At 44.8% G+C, this 19,054-nt stretch overlaps 1 protein-coding gene across 1 annotated transcript in view; it reads left to right on the forward strand.

The window, feature by feature from the left end:
- Positions 1-19,054, forward strand: part of PTPRJ (protein tyrosine phosphatase receptor type J) — a 164,073-nt gene that overhangs the window by 98,291 nt on the left and 46,728 nt on the right. Inside the window, exons 2-3 of the mRNA XM_070563877.1 lie at positions 17,070-17,088; positions 18,247-18,450. Of these exons, the coding sequence (XP_070419978.1) occupies positions 17,070-17,088; positions 18,247-18,450 (223 nt within the window). The remainder of the gene's footprint in view (positions 1-17,069; positions 17,089-18,246; positions 18,451-19,054) is intronic.

Below are 19,054 nucleotides of genomic sequence, written 5' to 3' on the forward strand. Positions count from 1 at the left end.
CTTTAAATTGGAAGGGAATATTGTAGGCAGAAAAGTCTGTTTAAGAACTGACCTGTCACCACCACCTGTCACTTTTGAGCCCACCCTGAGTCTGTCCTGGTATGCCGGGGGTTGTGGGCCTCAGTCCTGTGCTCTCAGCTGAACTGGGCCGACTCTGCCGGCAAGGAGGGGAGTGGAGTTGACCGAGGGTTTGCAGAGAGCCTCTTTCCCCTTGGGCTGATGCAGGGTGGTCTCAATGCAGCTCTGGCTGTGATGGGCAGTGGGACCCAAGAATGCAGCCAGTCTGAGAGTCTGAGCCCAAGTTCCTCTCATCGTGCAACAGCATCCAAGATGCTGACTCGCCCTTCTCTGCTGTTCCTGGTTCGCGTTAGCAGAAATACCTTCTGGTTCCACCTGTCCTTGGTCTTGTTGCAAGACAGCTCACCCCTCCCTATGCTTCACTTCTTGAACCTGTTGTCCCAGCTCCTGCTAGTGATAGTAATCCTAGTCATACGTAACATTTACTGTGCACTCACTGTGTAAGTGCTTCATATGGATCCTATCATTTAAGACTTGTCAGAGCCATCCTATGGGGTAAATAATGTGTATAACATTTACTTTTTTAGTTATGAAAATTATTAAAGGCACACAAATGAACCCCCAAATATCCATCTCTTAGCATCAGTACTTATCAATATTTCACCCCACCCTTGCTCAGGGAGGTCCTGTTATTGCTGACAGAGGACGGGCAGCTCGCTCAGGTTCACCCAGCTGATAGAGTTGGACCCCAGAGCGAGTTCTGTTAGATGCCGTGCTCTCCCACCTTGATGACTGAGTTCACTGCTATTTACAGAGCACCAACTATATGCTGCTTAATCCCCACATGAGGCCGGCAGAGTAGATTATAATTTAACAGGTGAAAGAACTCAAGAAGTGAGGTCACTGGCCTTCACACTCCTTGCTAATAAGTAGTGGTGCCAGGAGTTAAATCCAGACCTGACTCGAAGTCCTGTTGGTTCTCTGCCCCAGCCTGTCCGCCGCCCTCCTCAATTCCACAGCGTAGTGGGAATCAGTGGGGTGGTGGTTTGGCTTATGGGAACTCTGTTTGCGAAGCCTTGGAAGAACACGGGGTTACTTCAGGAGGGTTCTCTGAGGGCGGGAAAGCATCTGGGTCTGTTGAAATCCTCGCTGCCTCTTGTGGCTTCTGAGATAGGATCTGCTCTTGGCTTGTTGGCCAGAGTGGATAGATAGGGAAAGATCCTTTAGCTTTTTGTGGTCAGTCGAAGGCAGAGTTCGTGAAGCTGGAATCTGGAGTCTGGTGTTCTCTCCTCCCCTGGGAGGAAGGAGGGGGGGTGGGGGAGACTGGAAAGCAGGAAGGCAAAGATTGTAGATACACCCAGCTGGGTGGGGTGGGGAAGGGCTGGGTTCCATGAGGAGCTGGCCCTGAACGCGCAGGCACTTAGTAAATGGTGGCTCTTAGTTCTTTCTTTTTAATTTTAAATTTTTTAAGCTTTACTGAGATATAATTGACACATAATACTGTAAGTTTAAGGGGTACAACATGATGATTTGATACACATATATATTGAAATGCTTCCACAATATATTGCAAATGATTCCCACCATAGGGTTTGTTAATACCTCCATCACCTCCCAGAAGGATTTCTTTTTCTTTTTTTTGTGATGGTGGTGAGAACATTTAAGATCTACTCTCTTAGCAACCTTCCAGTATATAATACAGTGTTACTAACTATCGTCAGCATGCCATACGTTAGGTCCCCAGAACTTACTCATCTTATAACTAGAAACTTGTACCCTTCGACCAACCTCCTTTCCGTTTTCCCCAGCCCCCAGCCCCTGGCAATCACCATTCTACTCTCGATTTCTGTGAGATCGGCTTTTTTAGATTCCACATATAAGTAAGATTATATAGTATTTGCCTTCTCTGTCTGACTGTTTCACTTAGCATAATGCCCTCAAGGTCCATCCATGTTGCTGCAAATGGCAGGATTTCCTTCTTTCTCGTGGCTGAATAATATTCCGTTGTATATTTATACTACACCTTCTTTATCCATTCATCGACAGGCAGACACTTAGATTGTTTCCATATTTGGCTATTGTGAATAATGCTGCAATGAAAATGGGAGTGCAGCTATCTCTTCAAGATCCTGATTTCATTTCCTTTTGATAAACACACAGAAGTGGGATGGCTGGATCATATGATAGTTCTATTTTTAATCTTTTGAGGAACCTCCATGCTGGTTTTCATAGCGGCTGCACCAATTTACATTCCCACCAACAGTGAATAAAGGTTCCCTTTTCTCCACATCCTTACCAACACTTGGCATCTCATCTTTTTTTATGATACTCAATTCTAAGAGGTGTGAGGTAATATCTCTTTGTGGTTTTGATTTGCATCTTTTCATATACCTGTCGGCCATTTGTATGTCTTCTTTAGGAAAATATCTATTCAGTTCCTCTCCTTTTTTTTTTTTAAAGATTTTATTTTTTCCTTTTTCTCCCCAAAGCCCCCGGTACATAGTTGTATATTCTTAGTTGTGGGTCCTTCTAGTTGTGGCATGTGGGATGCCACCTCAGCGTGGCTCGATGAGTGGTGCCATGTCCACACCCAGGATTCGAACTGAGAAAACACTGGGCTGCCTGCAGCGGAGTGCGCGAACTTAACCACTCAGCCACGGGGCCAGCGCCCAATGCAACTGATTTTTGTAAGTTGATTTTGTACCCTGCCACTTTGCTGTAGTTGTTGATTATTTCTAATAGTTTTCAGATGGATTCTTTAGGGTTTTCTGTATATAAAATCATGTCATCTGCAAACAGCGAGAGTTTCACTTCTTCATTGCCTATTTGGACTCCTTTTATTTCTTTTTCTTGCCTAATTGCTCTGGCCAAAACTTCCAGTACTATGTTGAAGAAGAGTGGCGAGAGAGGGCACACTTGTCTCATTCTTGTTCTCAGAGGGATGGCTTTCAGTTTTTCCCCATTGAGTATGATGTTGGCTGTGGGTTTGTCATATATGGCCTTTATTATGTTGAGGTACTTTCCTTCTATACCTATTTTATTGAGAGTTTTTATCATAAATGACTGTTGGATCTTGTCAAATGCTTTCTCTGCATCTATTGAGATGATCATGTGGTTTTTATTCCTCATTTTGTTAATGTGGCGTATCACATTGATTGCTTTGCGGATGTTGAACTATCCCTGTGTCTCTGGTATAAATCCCACTTGATCATGGTGTATGATCTATTTAATGTATTGCTGTATTCAGTTTGCCAATATTTTGTTGAGGATTTTTGCATCTATATTCATCAGCAATATTGGCCTGTAATTTTCCTTCTTTGTGTTGTCCTTGTCTGGCTTTGGTATCGGGATGGTGATGGCCTCGTAGAATGTCTTGGGAAGTGTTCTACCTTCCTCAATGTTTTTGAAGGCTTTGAAAAGGATAGGTATTACATCTTCTTTGAATGTTTGGTAGAATTCTCCAGAGAAGCCACCTGGTCCTGGACTTTTATTTTTTGGGAGGTTTTTGATTACTGTTTCAATCTCTTTGCTTTGATTGGTCTATTCAGATTCTATGTTTCTTCTTGATTTAGTTTTGGGAGGTTGTATGAGTCTAAGAATTTATCCGTTTCTTCTGGATTGTCCAATTTGTTGGCGTATAGTTTGTCATTGTGGTCTCTTATAGTTCTTTGTATTCCTGTGGTATCTGTTGTAGCTTCTCCTCTTTCATTTCTAATTTTATTTATTTGAGTCTTCTCTCTTTTTTTCTTGGTGAGTCTGGCTAAGAGTTTGTCAATTTTGTTTATCTTCTCGAAGAACCAGCTCTTTGTTTCATTGATCCTTTCTACTGTCTTTTTTGTTTCAATTTCATTTATTTCTGCCTAATTTTTAGTATTTCCCTCCTTCTGCTGACTTTGGGCTTTGTTTTTTCTTCTTTTTCTAGTTCTGTTAGGTGTCATGTAAGATTGGTTATTTGAGATTTTTCTTGTTTGTTAAGGTGGGCCTGTATGCTATGAATTTCCCTCTTAGGATCACTTTTGCTGCATCCCATATGCATTGGTATGGTGTATTTTCATTTTCATTTGTTTCCAGATGTTTTTTGGTTTCTCCTTTAATTCCTTCAATGATCCATTGGTTGTTCAGTAGCATGTTGTTTAGTCTCCACATCTTTGTCCCTTTCCCAGCTTTTTTCCGGTAGTTGATTTCTAATTTCATAGCATTTTGGTCAGAAAAGATGCTTCATATGATTTCAATCTTCTTAAATTTATTGAGACTTGCCTTGCTTCCCAACATATGGTCTATCTTGAGAATGTTCCGTGCACACTTGAGAAGAATGTGTATTCTGCTTTTTTTTTTTTGGGTAGAGTGTTCTATATATATTTATAAAGTCCATCTGGTCTAGTTTTTTGGTTAAGTCCACTATTTCCTTGTTGACTTTCTGTCTGGATGATCTATCCATTGCTGTAAGTGGGATGTAAGGTGCTATTATTGTGTTGTTATTAATATCTCCTTTTAGGTTTGCAAATAGTTGCTTTATATACTTTGGGTGCATATATATTCATAAGTGTTATGTCTTCTTGGTGGAGTGTCCCTTTGATCATTATATACTGCCCCTCTTTGTCTCTCATTACCTGTTTTATCTTGAAGTCTACTTTGTCTGGTATAAGTAATGGCAACGCTTGCTTTCTTTAGTTTGCCATTAGCTTGGAGTATCATCTTCTCTCCCTTCACTCGGAGCCTGTGTTTGTTTTTGGAGCTGTGTTTCCTGGAGGCAGCATATTGTTGAGTCTTGTTTTTTTTTTTTTTTTAAAGATTGGCACCTGAGCCAATCTTCTTTTTTTTCTTCTTCTTCTCCCAGAAGCCCCCCAGTACATAGTTGTATATTCTAGTTGTAGGTCCTTCTGGCTCTGCTATGTGGTATACTGCCTCAGCATGCCTTGATGAGTGGTGCTAGATCCACGCCCAGGATCCAAACTGGTGAAACCCTGGGCCACTGAAGTGAAGTGTGTGAACTTAACCACTTGGCCACGGGGCAAGCCCCAGGAGTCTTTTTTTTAAATCCATCCCACCACCCTGTGTCTTTTTCTTAAGGAAGATTAGCCCTGAGGTAACTGCTGCCAATCCTCCTCTTTTTGCTGAGGAAGACTGGCCCTGACCTAACATCTGTGCCCATCTTCCTCTAGTTTATACATGGGATGCCTAACACAGCATGGCTTGCCAAGCGGTGCCCATCCACACCTGGGATCCGAACTGGCAAACCCTGGTCCGCCGAAGCGGAACGTGTGCACTTAACTGCTGCGCCACTGGGCCGGCCCCCATTCTATGTCTTTTGATTGAAGAGTTCAATCTATTTACATTTAGAGTCATTATTACTATAAGAGGGCTTAATGCTGCCATTTTATCACTCATTTTCCAGTTCTTCTGCATTTCCTTTGTTTCTCATCCCATGTATTTTGGACTGCCAATTCAGTTAGGTAGTTTTCTATGACTCCTTTCTTAGTTTTCTCTTTATCATTTGTGTCTCTGTTGTGATTATTTTTTAGTGGTTGCCATGAGATTTGTATAAGGAATCTCATAGATGAGATAGTCCATTTTCTGATAGCCTCTTATTTCCTTAGACTGAGCTGATTCCATCCCTCTCCTCTTCCCCTTTGGTTATTTTTATCTGTGCTCTAGGGTGGATGAGCGGTACAGGAGGGAGTTGGTGGCATTTATGGAATTGTTTTATTATTCAGATTCAAGTGCAGGAAATTAAAGTTTTCAGCTGAAGAATCAGACCTCTCTCCCCTGTGTTTTGCTCCTGTGTGGGGTGGAGGTGGCGTGGGAGGGCAGGTCAGAGGATGAGCGGAGAATTTAGGGACAGGCAAAGCAGTGCATTTCATATTCACATTGTGCACATTATTCACATCTGACCTTGGCCAGAGATCTCTTCCTAGGAGAGAAACCTAGAAAGTAAACAATTCGTTAATAATTGCAACCCATAAACTTTGCGAGGTGCATTTCGATCAAAGGTCAGAAACTCAAATGTTTTCAAGGGTATTTGGGAACATAAAGAAATGGAATGAGCCAACGAATGAAAAGTCACACCACCTCTCTCTTTCAGATGCTCACGTTTGAAAGAGAAAATGAACAGTGTGAGTGCCATGTTTTTTGGCAACTGCCACTTGTCCTCAGCATTGAGGTGACAATACTAGAGAGTGTGGTGAACTCTAAGCGCTTACCCCGTTGAAACGGGGAGCTGACACTCAGATCCCATTAATTGGTTGAACGTGGCCAGCTAAGAAAGCCAGGGCTTCTTTGTATGTGTGTGTGTGTTTGGTTTTCTTTGTGAGAAGCTAAAAATCAAGATTTTTAAAATGCTATCTTTTAATTTCTTTTTATTAATGTTATGATAGATTACAACCTTGTGAGATTTCAGTTGTACATTATTGTTAGTCATGTTGTGGGTACACCTCTTCCCCCTTTGTGCCCTCCCCCCACCCCCTCTTTTCCCTGGTAACCACCGATCAGATCTCCTTGTCAATATGTTAACTTCCACCTATGAGCGGAGTCATATAGAGTTCGTCTTTCTCTGACTGGCTTATTTCGCTTAACATAATACCCTCGAGGTCCATCCACGTTGCTGCGAATGGGCCAATTTTGTCTTTTTTTATGGCTGAGTAGTATTCCATTGTGTATATATACCATATCTTCTTTATCCAATCATTGGTTTCTGGGCAGGTAGGTTGGTTCCACATCTTGGCTATTGTAAATAATGCTGCGATGAACATAGGGGTGCAAGGGACTCTTGGGATTTCCGATTTCAGGTTCTTAGGATAGATACCCAGTAATGGGATGGCTGGGTCATAGGGTATTTCTATTTTTAACTTTTTGAGAAATCTGCATACTGTTTTCCATAGTGGCTGTACCAGTTTGCATTCCCACCAACAGTGTATGAGGGTTCCTTTTTCTCCACAACCTCTCTAACATTTGTCGCTCTTGGTTTTGGATGTTTTTGCCAATCTAACGGGTGTAAGGTGATATCTTAGTGTAGTTTTGATTTGCATTTCCCTGATGATTAGCGATGATGAACATCTTTTCATGTGTCTATTGGCCATATTTATATCTTCTTTTGAGAAATGTCTGTTCATGTCCTCTGCCCATTTTTTGATCGGGTTGTTTGTTTTTTTGTTATTAAGCCGTGTGAGTTCTTTGTATATTATGGAGGTTAACCCTTTGTTGGATCTATCTTTTAATTTTTAAATATTTACTTAAGATTTTAAGAAATACTGTGGCAGGGGCCACCCCGGTGGCTCAGTGGTTAAGTGGGCACGTTCTGCTTTGGCGGCCTGGGGTTTGCCAGTTCGGATCCCGGGTGTGGACATGGCACCACTTGGCAAGCCATGCTGTGGTAGGCGTGCCACATATAAAGTAGAGGAAGATGGGCACGGATGTTAGGTCAGGGCCAATCTTCCTCAGCAAAAAGAGGAGTATTGGCAGCAGATGTTAGCTCAGGGCTAATCTTCCTCAAAAAAAAAAAAAAAAAAAAAAGAAATACTGTGGCAAAGCATCATAATGTATATCTTAAATATATGCAATTTTATTTGTCAATTATACCTCAATAAAATTGGAAAAAGAACTCAATTTGGAAAAATATGATAGTGTTCTAATGGAGGTAAATAAAAGAAACTGAGTTAACACATGTCAGTGGGCTAGATATGGACAATGGAGCTGCAATTTAGGACCCCCAGATTTATTATACAGTGTGGTTCAGACAGGGGCCTGGGGCTTGCCAACGCTGACCCTCTGCTGAGGAGTCCGTGGATTTATGCTTTCGTCTCCTTAGTCTTAGAGCTGGGTGGTCTGGGTCAAGTTGCTGAAGCACCCTGTAGACTTCACTTTCTTCCTTCATAAAGTCAAAGGGTGGGTAGGTCACTAGTTTTCAACCTGTTCCTTGAGGCGCGTCAGGGGGTTCCATAAATCTTCACTTTGAGTTTCATTAAAAACACCCACGCCCTCCCTCCAATTTGACTGTGTTTGAAATTGTAATGAAAACACTTGCCCAAAGATGTGTTACACCAAATTTCAATACCTTTGAGACTCCCAGTGTCTTAACTTGTTCACGCATCAATTATATTTTCAGTAAGAACAAAGTAGACTGAACTTTAACGAAGAAACTGCTTTCATCCCAGTATACACATACACACAAATGCGTTCATACGTATATTGATATGTATGAAATGTGGAACTCTGTAAATGTAGTTCTTCGTAAGGTTCTTTTTGAAAAAAGAGTTCTGCTGCTAAAAATACCCATGGAAACTTCTGGTCTGGGATTTCCAAGGTCATCCTCAGCCCTGTATCTCAAAGTTCACACAGCTTCACCAAAATAGCCCCTCTGGTTACTTTTTTCTCCTCATGCTTGCAAGAATTCATCATGCCTCCAGCTGCCCCGAGAGGGAAGAGATGAACCAGCATAGTGGTTATTGCTCATCCCTTGCATCGAAGCCTCACCTGGTTTTTTGGGGGCACAGAATTATGGATTATGCTGACCTTTCTCCACTGTCCCTTTTGATGACTTCACATTCAGAGTCGTTTATTTGCAAATGGGGCAGAGTAAGCCAGCCCATTCTCACCTTGCTTTGCCCCGTGTCTTGTGCTGGAGGTACGGCTTGCCATGCTGCCTGCTGACCTGCCTGTCCCCTGGCTTTTGGACTCTAGGGTGGAAATGGGTGCCAGATATTCAGGCTACTCCACAATGCCACACCTGCCTTCTGGGAAGTTTCCCATAAAGGTATTTATTGCCTGGCTTCTGGGTTCAGAGGGAGAGCTCACCCTGTCTACCATTTTCGTGATCAATGATTTACCTTTCAGGGCTCAGTTTTATGGGAGCTGTTGGATAATTTTCACAAAGGAGATAAATGAGAGTTAGCAAGAATGTTGCCTTTGAGAACTGAGATGCGCACATGCACCAAATCCCATAAAATGCTATTTGATTTTAAAAATTGCTTGAAGCGGTTCACATTTTGGTCAATTACGTCAGTGGGTAAAAATAACTATTGTCATATGGTGTGTGGGCTTGGTTTTAGAAGGATAAAGAGTCTATTGTTATCCATTGTGTTGTTCAGTCACTTATTCCCCTTCCCTAAAAGCCGACCGTGGATAGAAAACCTTAAGCTTTGTCACTTACCAAAATCCGGGCTGCTCTGTGAATTTACCCTCAAATTCCGCTCCTTTTGAGAACAGTGCGGAAGCCTTTTTAGTTCCGTCAACTTAAATGGGTTGAGAGAACCTGTCCCCAAGGCCCGGGGCAGGCAGGGGCTTGTGACAACAGCCTTGGAATCACCTTTGGGTTCCATGGCCTCAGTGGTACTTGACCGGGACACCCCAGCTTAGTCCCTTGAGGGTGGTTAACACCAAGAGCTTCAGAGTCAGGCAGACCTGGGCCAGAATCTTAAACTTGCTAGCTGTAGGATGCTGGGTTAGGAACTTTGCTTTTCCAAGGCTTAGTTTCTTCATCTGTGAAATGGGGGTAAACACAGTTCCTGGTTCCTGGGATTGTCGTCAGGCTTACACGAGATGATGAATGTAACACCTGTAAGCACAGTGCTGGGTCAGTAGTTAACAGCTCAGTCAATGTTAGAACAAGTAGACTCAACTAGCATTCGAGTCCCGCCTGGTGTCACCCTTCAGGTGGTGTTCTCTGCCACTCTTCTGCACATTACCCTCAAGCCCCCTGAGCCCCTCCCTCCCTGTCCCCACGCTCCATGTCCTTGGGCACTCCCGCCTGTTCCGCTGGGTGCTCCTGGCTGCCTCTCCTCATTGCACTGTCGTGTCCTTTGGTGCTTCTCTTGCCTGTGAGCTCTTGGAGAGTTGGAACCACCTGAAGTGCCCTCGGATCTTCGGCACCTCGCCAAGGGCCTCGTGCGGTGCAGGGCCGCAGAAAAAGGCATGAGAGGCATGGACTGAGAGGGGCTCAGAGCCTGAGAGCCCCTGGGAGCTGGAGCGGTCGCGGAAGGTCATCAAGTGAGCTGAAGAGTGGCAGTTTTGGAGGACTGGTGAGGCAGGAAGAGGGCCATTAGGCTGATTATATAGGAACCTTGTTTTGTTTGCGCCTCAGGAGAACTCAGACGCGGGATCTGTACTGCATGTGTCCTTCCGCCCTTTTATAATTGATCAACCCGATAGCTTGGTGAGATCCTCAAATCCCAGCGCTCATGAGTGTTGGGGGACATTGGACCTAAACCTTTTGATCACTGTGCTGGGCCACGCCAACCAGGTTCACAGGCTCTCAGTGGGGATGTGACGTGGATCTTCCGTGTGCCCCTGAAGACCCCTGCCCACCCATCTCCACCCTGCTCTGCCCATCAGGAGGAGGCTGACCTTTACGGTCTGTGCCAGTGGGTGCCCTTGACCTCTGGCTTCCCATTGGGCGGGCCCAGCAGGAAGCCCCAGAAGGAGATGAAGGAGAGGTACCATCAGCCTGTTTCCTCCGCCTTTCCACTGCTGCTGCCTCAGGATTCTTGCCCCTCTTTTATTGGTTTCCCTTAACCCCACCTACATCCTTGTAAACAGAGCCTTTTAAACTCTCCTGTTACCCTTATTGGGTGTGTCTTCTGTCCCTGCCAGGATCGGACAAATACTAGCATGTTCTAGAAAGAGTAATCTAGCGATCATGTTTATCTTTCACTGTGTGTTGAAGGGAGAGACGAGAAGAGAGGCAGCCAGGTATGTGGATGAGGGAATAGCGCCCGGCTCTCTCCTGTGGCGTTCACGAAAGGCCTCAATTTGGGTTTTGGCCTTTTATATTCTAAATGAGGAATTATAGATGGAGTCACAGCGATACTCTGACAGGACTGAAACAAAAATATACTGTGGCCGATAGAACCCTGCTCTCACGCTTCTTAGTTTCTCTTGTGTGTGTGCTGAGCTTCAAAAAATAAAAATGGAAGTGGCCTGAGTCTTTCCCAGCCCTAGGACAAGGCTGTTTCTGTTATTTAGGGCTGGGGGTTCTCAGGGCTTGGTTTACAGCGGCCACAGGAAGGTAGTGGGAAGTCGGAAGGTGCATTGGACAAGGAAGCATCTTTAGGACCTGGCCACTGAGTGTGTCCATGAAGGATGAAGGGAGAGAGGACGCAGAGGTCCTTCTGAAGTTTATAGACTGGGAGATGGGTTGAATGGGGCAGTCATGGAGGGACTTGGAGAGAAGAGACGAGAATGTGTGTGTCTGTTTTGGTGTGTCTGTAGGAGTAGTGTTTACATGCGGAGGAACTGGGGAAAATTTAGAACTTTTAGGTAGATGCCGCTAGTGAGATTCCTGTGACTTAGGTGTTGTGAAGGAAAAATCCGTCCTTCAGAGTGGACCACGGATGTAATGGCCGCAGCTTTGGCCCAGTTGGGATGGCATGGAGGGCACTGTTAACAGTCTTGTTTTCTCTGGGGCCTGGAGGAGGAACCTTGTGACTGGAGCCACAGTTTCAGGACTGGTGGTGGTTCCCAAAAATGGGGAGAGAGGACTTTGCTCATCAGCATAACAAAAGGAGGCTGTGAAACAGGAACACACCTCTGGGGGAGGGGAACGATGAACAAGGCTGGAAGTCTCGACAGCGAGGAGCAGAGAAGAGGAGAGAGAGGACTCTGCTGTGAAGGCTGGGTGTTCTCGGGCGCCGTTCACACCCGGCCATATGGTTGACCAATGGGTCTCTACTGCACCTGGGGGATCTAGGTTGCTGGAAGTCCTTGGCGGAGCTGAGGACAGTATCATCCTCCTTCTGTGTATGACAGTGTGTCTTCCTCCTAAGTCACTGAGCTTCATCTCTCATCTCAGTGTTTGCTCCTTTTGCGCAGTGCTGGCGGCCTGCAGAAGCCTTGGCTCGTCTGTGTGGGTGACTTTGCAGGGAGTAGTTGAGAAGTGAGGTGAGCCTTGAGTACCCTATCCAGTTCTGCATTCCAGGACAGAAGGGATCGGGGAAGCTTGGTTAGAGTGATTGAGGTCAAGATAGAGGTCAAGACCTCAGTTCTGGTTTTGGTGCTTCCTCCCTGGCTGTGTGTCCTTGGTAAGCGACTTCTTGTCTCTGGGCCTCAGTGCCCGCCTCTGTAACTGAGTTGTTCAACTGAGTTAGAGAGTATGAGTTTCAGATTGCCCATTGGTTTTGTCACTAGGGTTTAAGCCTTGGTGTTGTCATCTGTAAAATGGGGATAAAAATATCTTGCGGAGTTGCTGTGAAGATTTAAAGATGATGATGGATAGCAATAGCAGCTAAATAGACCATTTAGTTTCATCCTCACCATGACAAGGCAAGTATGATTATCATCCCTGTTTACAGATGTAGACACTGAGGGACAGAGAGGTTAAGCTCTCTGCCCTAAGTCACACAGCCCATAAATGGTGGCACTGATTCATTTCTTCCAGGCAGTCTGAATCCAGAGCCCATGCTTCTCTGACTGTTCAAATCTACCTTTCAAAGCCTCCTGGTTTATTACCACCCCACCCCTCCTCTTGTTCGTGTTCCTCCTTCAGGAAGCTTCCTTCCCCTTTTCTCTCCCGGTGGCTCAGCTTGCAGTGACTCACCTACTATCTTTGTTTGAAAAATTGAGGTGAAATTCACATAACACAAAATTAACCATTTTAAAGTGTCCAGTTCAGTGACATTTAGTGCATTCACAATGTGGTGCAACCACCAACTCTACCTAGTTTCAATTTTTTCATTACCCAAAAGGAAATCCAGGACCTATTAGCAATCACTCTCCATTCCCCCTTCTGGCTTCTGGCAACTACTAGTGGGCTTTCTGTGTCTATGGATTTCCCTATTCTAGAGATTTCATATAAATGGAATTGCCAGGTGTGGGCTTCTGTGTTTGAGTTCTTTCATTTAACATAATGTATTTGAGCTTCATCCACATTGTAGCGTGTATCAGTGTTTCATTCCTTTTTATGGCTGAATAGTACTCCATTGTATGGATATACCACATTTTGTTTATCCATTCATCTGCTGATGGACAATTAGGTTGTTTCTACCTTTTGGCTATTGTGAATAATGCTGCTTCGACACCCGCTGCCTTTTATGCAAACACTGCACCCTGAGTCAGTTTGGGTCTAGGGGCTGTGGCTGCTGGTGACCCCTGAGTTCTAGCCACAGGGTCGGCTCATTCATAACCCTCTTATGGCTGGGTCTCCTGAAGCCGGGAGGGAAAAGGCTGGGGGCCTTGGACAGAGAAGGGAACAGACCTTGGAACCTGATGTGCCCCTGGCACTGGGCTTAGTTCTGCATGCTTTTTCTGGTTTAATTTCTGCCCAGAGGGAAGTAGAGAGTGGAAAGGGCTGGTTTGATCTCCAGCCTGAAGCAAATCTTTTCATCTCTCTCTCCTGTGCCTGGGGCAAGGTTATACTAGCCAGGAACCTCCTCAGCTCTGTGAACTTGGGTTGTGAACTCTGACCCTCAGTGTCTTCTGTAAAGTGGGGATGATAGTTCCTATTTTACAGGGTTGCTGTGAGGATTAGATGAGATGGAGTCTGTGGAGTGCTGGCTTCTTTCCCTACAGGATGTGGAGCCCTGGCTTAGCGACCAATTTTGGAAGGGCGTGTGCAAGCAGGATGGTTTCTGTGCAATCCTTTTTGATAAACAACCACGAGTGCCTTTTTGAGTCTTCTAAGACAGGGAAGGAGCTGGGGTTATTCTCGTCACCATGTTTAGCTGTCACTGCTGGAAACTTGTCCCCAACTTCCTTTTTTGCAGTTGGTTAACTTTGGTGCTTAGTGTATGAATCTGTGGAAACTGGTTTCCTGCCATTTCACTCCCAGACACCACTGGGCTCTGAGCTGACCTTAGAAAGTTGAGCTTTCTGTTGATTGCATTCTTTTAATAAGTACTTATGAAGTGTCCCCCATGCCAGGTATCTTGTGGGATGTCATTTGCAAGGGTCCTTTTTCCTCTGGTCAGTGGAAGAGTTGGGGGGCCTAGTGGCCCTGAACTTGCATTGCATCCTGACAGGCTCAGTGACCCTGGACGACAGATCCAGATGTTTTCCCTCTTTCCCCTCATCAGCCATCCTCAGCAGGTGGGTGATTTCTCCCCTCCTTGTCACAGAGTGGCTGCAGCAGCTCCAGGCATCCTGGGCAGACCCGATAAAGTCCATCAAAGCAGGGTGGTATTTCCTCCTATGTGTTCCTCTTATTAGTGAGGAAGCTCATCCCCAGGAGCCCCCTGGCAGACTTCTCTTAGGTCTCCTTGTTTCATGTCTTAGTCTGGGTCCTGAGGCAAGGATCAAAATGTTGATGCTTTGTTTGGGGAGTCAGACTCAGTGAAGTCAAGAAGAGGGAAAAGATGGTGCAGTGAGGCCCAGAACGGTGTGAAGCCATGTGACCCAGTGTGTTAGCCCTCTGGCTGTTGTTTCACGGTGAGCCTCAAGGAGGCCCAGGCTGGTGTGTTGGTGTGGCCCATGGGGCCTCTGTGGGAGGGTTGCTAGGAGAAACGGTACCCGCATTTGTCAAAGAACGCTCTTACTTTGCTTGCTGGATTCTTTGGAGGGTAGAGAGAAGAAAGGATAATATCTTTTGAGATTAATTTTTAAACCTTCTCTAAGTTCTAGTACGTTTCTTGCCAGTTGTGTTACATTGGGAGGTAGCGGAGCCAGTGGTTAAGAGCACAGACTCTGGAGTCAGACGGCCTGGGTTCAAATCCGGGCCCCGCAGCTCACCAGCCCGCGAGGGACCTGTGCCTGCCTTTTAGGGTTGTTTTGAGGGTTACGTGAGTTAATATCTGAAAGCACTTGGAATGGTGCCTGGCAGAGTCAGCGCCTGTGCGTATCGGGTCAAATGCATCAAGAACATAGAGTCAAAGCTGGGATTTCAATCTCTGGAAACTTGCCTTTGTCTCCATGACGATGATCCTTGCACTCTCATCTCGAGAACTCAGTGCTCTTTGACACATTGTCCCATGTCATGATCATCAGCCCGTCCGTGTTTGCTGCGTCTAAGACTGTAAAGGACTCAGGCTGAAGTGCACCTACCCAGGGGCACTCTCCGTCTGTCCTCCTGTGGTTTGGTTCACCTGCCTTCCTCCCTCCCTCAGCCATGAGCCCCTCGTGTCGCGGAGGCTGTCTGCGTTAGCTCTAGGTCTTTAGCATGACGCTTGGTACATGCAAACACTCGTGAATTGCTTGTTGAATGAATGTCAGTGCTTTTTACTTTGAATTACTTACACATGTCATTTCCTTTACTTTCCTGTAAACAGTTTTGGGGCGGGGCCCAGACCTTTAATGTTTTCAGATCATATGTGGATGGATGGATGAATGAATGGATTCCAATTGAGGCCACAACACGTAGATGTGCTTACAAAGAGATAATAACATTGCAAGGGGCTGGGACATGCCGTCCTAGAGTCACTAGGTTATGTAGTGTAATGTTTTCCAACTACTGGGCAAGAAAGAAAAAAGGTTTGTTCTCCTGAGCTACTTGCCTAGCAACCGACTCCTCGTTTCTCTCTCTCTCCCCTGTGGTCCATCCTGGACTACGTGCACTGATGCATAGCATAGATTGAGGGGCAGCGGGGAGGCAGGAAGATGAGCTGAGCAAGTTTAGATCTGGGATGATGAGGGCTTGCAGTAGAGTGGGGCGGTGGGGATGGAAAGTTCGAGAGTGAGGGGTGGGTAGGAAAGGAGAACCAACAGGACTTGGCCCCCAAAGCTTTTAGGGAGCGAGGAGAAAGGAGGCGGCCTGGATTCCTTTGAAGGCTGGTGCCTAGGCCACTGGGAGATGGCATGGGGAGCAGGCCTTTCCTTCTGTCTACCTGACTCATGAGATGAGAAGAAATGTCGTCCTCATCTTCTCCACTTGATAAGTGCAAGTGGCCGGAGAAGTGGGAGGAATATGGCTGGATAATCAGGCTCCAGGTATCTTTCCTTCAGTGGCACTTATTGAGTGCCTACTGTGTGCACGGGGCATAGACGAGGCTTCTGTTCTTGTGGAGTGTACATTTTGGTTGGAGGAGAGAGAGTAACTGAGGAAACTCCTGAGGAGAAAGCATATCAGTGATGCGATGGAGAGTGAGGGGCGCTAATTTCCATTGGTTAGTTGGAGAAGGGCTCGCCAAAGAGGTGGCATTTTAGGCCATGCCATGAAAGATCTGGGCGGAGTGTTTTTGAAGAAGGAAATAAATATGTAAAGACTCAAAAGGGGAAACCAGCTTTCAGAATGTTGTGAAGGGCGTGAGGAGGCAATGAGATTAGAGGGGCCGTGGAGAATGTGGCTCAGAGTTTGACTTTTATTCTAAGTGTGATGGGAAGTTGGAGGACAGTTTTTCCAGTAGAGTACCTTTTGATGATTCCCTTCATGAGGACCATACTTTGAAAAATCCCGTTAACCAAGAAGGTGTGTTTACTAAACAATAGAACACACAACCTTGGATTCTTTTAGGCTTTTAAAGTATGAGGAAAAAATTTATGGATCATGATGAATATCTTTGAGGACCCCAGGGATCTAGAGATGACAGACGTCACCTAAATAATCTTTAAGGTCCCTCTGTTTCAAACATTCATTCTTCCCAAAGCTGTGTGTCATATGATTAAAAAAAAAAAAAAAAGATTACTGCCACCTACTGATGGGAGGAAGAAGATGCATTTTTGCGCCTTGAAAATCCCAAACCCAGTGGCTGTCTTCTGTGGCACATCTGGCTGGACACTGCAGTCCTGACTTGAAGATGGCTGTGGGGAAGAGGTGGCCCGGACCTGCTCTCCTTTCTTTCTGGCCCAGAGAATCTCCACTGCTCGTGTCCTCTGCCCTTAGTTTATGATGCAGTGGCAGGAGGGGGTGCTGACCTGGGGAGCTGCCCCAGTATTGGGTGTATCTGTGGGGAAAAACAGTGGGTAGCCAGCGGCCTCCACATAACCCAGTTAACCTATTGTTTGTAATCGGCCCGCGGTTACACCGAGTTCCCCTATTCAATGTCCCCACCCCCTAACCCCAGCCAGCAGGCCTTTGCTTAATGTACTTCTTAACACCCCACTCCCATTATTAAATTCTCAGCTGCTTTATTTTTGATTTGCATTTTCCGTGGCTGAATGAATCTGCTGACTTCCGTTTTCTTTTTCTGTTACAGATTGTGTGCGCAGGTGACTGTAAGTACCGCTTCCCTCTCCTCTCTTGTGTTGTTCGCTACCGCCCCCTGATGGACACAGCGATGTTAACAGCAATATGAAAATCATAGAAAATGCCGATTTCTGAAAACTGGCCTAGTATCCAGTTTTTCTTTAGAAGTGGGGTGAGGGTGCAAATGGCAAATAAAAGAAAAAGCTCAATCAATTGCACAACTCTGACAAATAAAAGTTTTATATTTTCTGTGATTTCTTTTCCAATCTAACATCTGTGTGTGATTAAAAAAAAAAATTAGCAGTATGATTTATATTTATTTTATGTGCTGTTATCCTGTAAGTATTTTCTTGGGTTGCTATGTTGCTCCATGATTTTTAAAATGGTGTACAGGGTTTGTATAGCCTTTGGAAAACCAGGTGTAGCCTCCTGTATATTATTTTGCTTCCATGTGGAGGGCTTAGTCTTGGGAGCTAACTAGTGCTGGTCCATTGAATTCCTCCCTGGTCTATAGTAAAATGGGAAAAATAAGGATATAATAGTATGTTTTTAATGAAGGTAAATATATTCAGTTGAAAGCATTGTTTATTCTGGGATAATGTCCTTACTAATTTTTTTCATCATAATTCATTCCTATAAGAGATAAAGATAATAGTATTTGGCAGTTTTTTTTTTAAATGTACCTTTTGGAAAAAATAAAAATTGCTGGCTTTTGTCTGTCCTCAAAATTTTGGGACTTTTTCTTTTTTTCTGATTGGTAAAATCCCAAAGTGTGTGGGCATAGAAATAAAATAATTAAGATATTCTCCCAGTGCCATGTAAAGGGGGCAGACCTTGCTGAAACCATCTAATAAAGCAAATCTCACTTAATAACAGTAATTATGCAAAGTCTGTGCTAACAATGGGGAGAGTTCTGTAGCTGCTTTTTCTTCCCCGTTAATCAGTTTGGTAAATAAACTGATAGGCACCTTGTGCAGGCTTGACTCACTGGTGCAAAAGAAGAAAACATCTTTGCACAGAGGTGATACTTGAAAGCAAGACAAGGGGAGATGAAGGAACTATGATACGTTTAAAAAATTATAATGAAAAATCTGTTGCATAGCCACCATATGGTGGGAAGTGTCATTTTATTAGTTTGCGAGTTTTCCTTTCCTGTATTCTCGGCTCCAACTGTGATCTGGTTACAGTGACATCTGCAGCCATCGAGGTTAAGGGGACTGAGGCCCCAGGACACTTTTCAACAGTAACTGTGACCAGTCCAAGTGGTCAGAGTCAGTGGAATTCCCAAGGAGACGGGGCCGGGAAGACTTCATCTGAGGGGCTCACTCCTGGGACGAGCTATCCAGTCAGCTTTTCAGACGCCTCTTCTACCTGCTGTCAAGTGCAAACAGGTGAGCAAGGCCTTTGTTTTGGGATGGATGGTGGTGTTTAGAGAACACAAATGTCTTCATATCTACAGCGTATTTGAAATCACTTTATCTGCGCTTCAACAGTACAAAGCTGCTACTTCTTGTATCTCTTTTCTCCCCACTCTTGGCCTTGTTTCTGGGTGTGAGGGGTGTCCTGGCTCCTCTGACAGCTGCTCTAACACTTGTCTTTCTGCCTCCTCTTTGAGCACTCCTACAATGGCATAGCCGTTAAAAGCACAGACTCAGAATCAGAGACCCAGGTTTGCTTCCTGGGTCTGTCAGTTTCTAGCTTTGTGGCCCTGGGCAAGTCATGGGTCCTCTTAGACCTCAGTTTCTTCATTTTTATTAAAAAAAAATGCATGCATACATACACACACACATATTTTAAAAACACATTTTTAAATGTGTTTTATTTTCTGAGCTATTGACACTTAAGAACCTGCTTTTCTAAAACCGTACCAGAATCCCTGTATGAATCAACAAACTTTAGTTGTCAACATGTTTCTCCTTCTTTAAAATGGTGCCATAGCCTTCCTCATGAAGCTGTTGTGAAGCATAAATGAGAAAATGTATGCGCGGCAACTGC

This window comes from Equus przewalskii, chromosome 11 (genome assembly GCF_037783145.1).
Source record: "Equus przewalskii isolate Varuska chromosome 11, EquPr2, whole genome shotgun sequence".
NCBI lineage: Eukaryota > Metazoa > Chordata > Mammalia > Perissodactyla > Equidae > Equus > Equus przewalskii.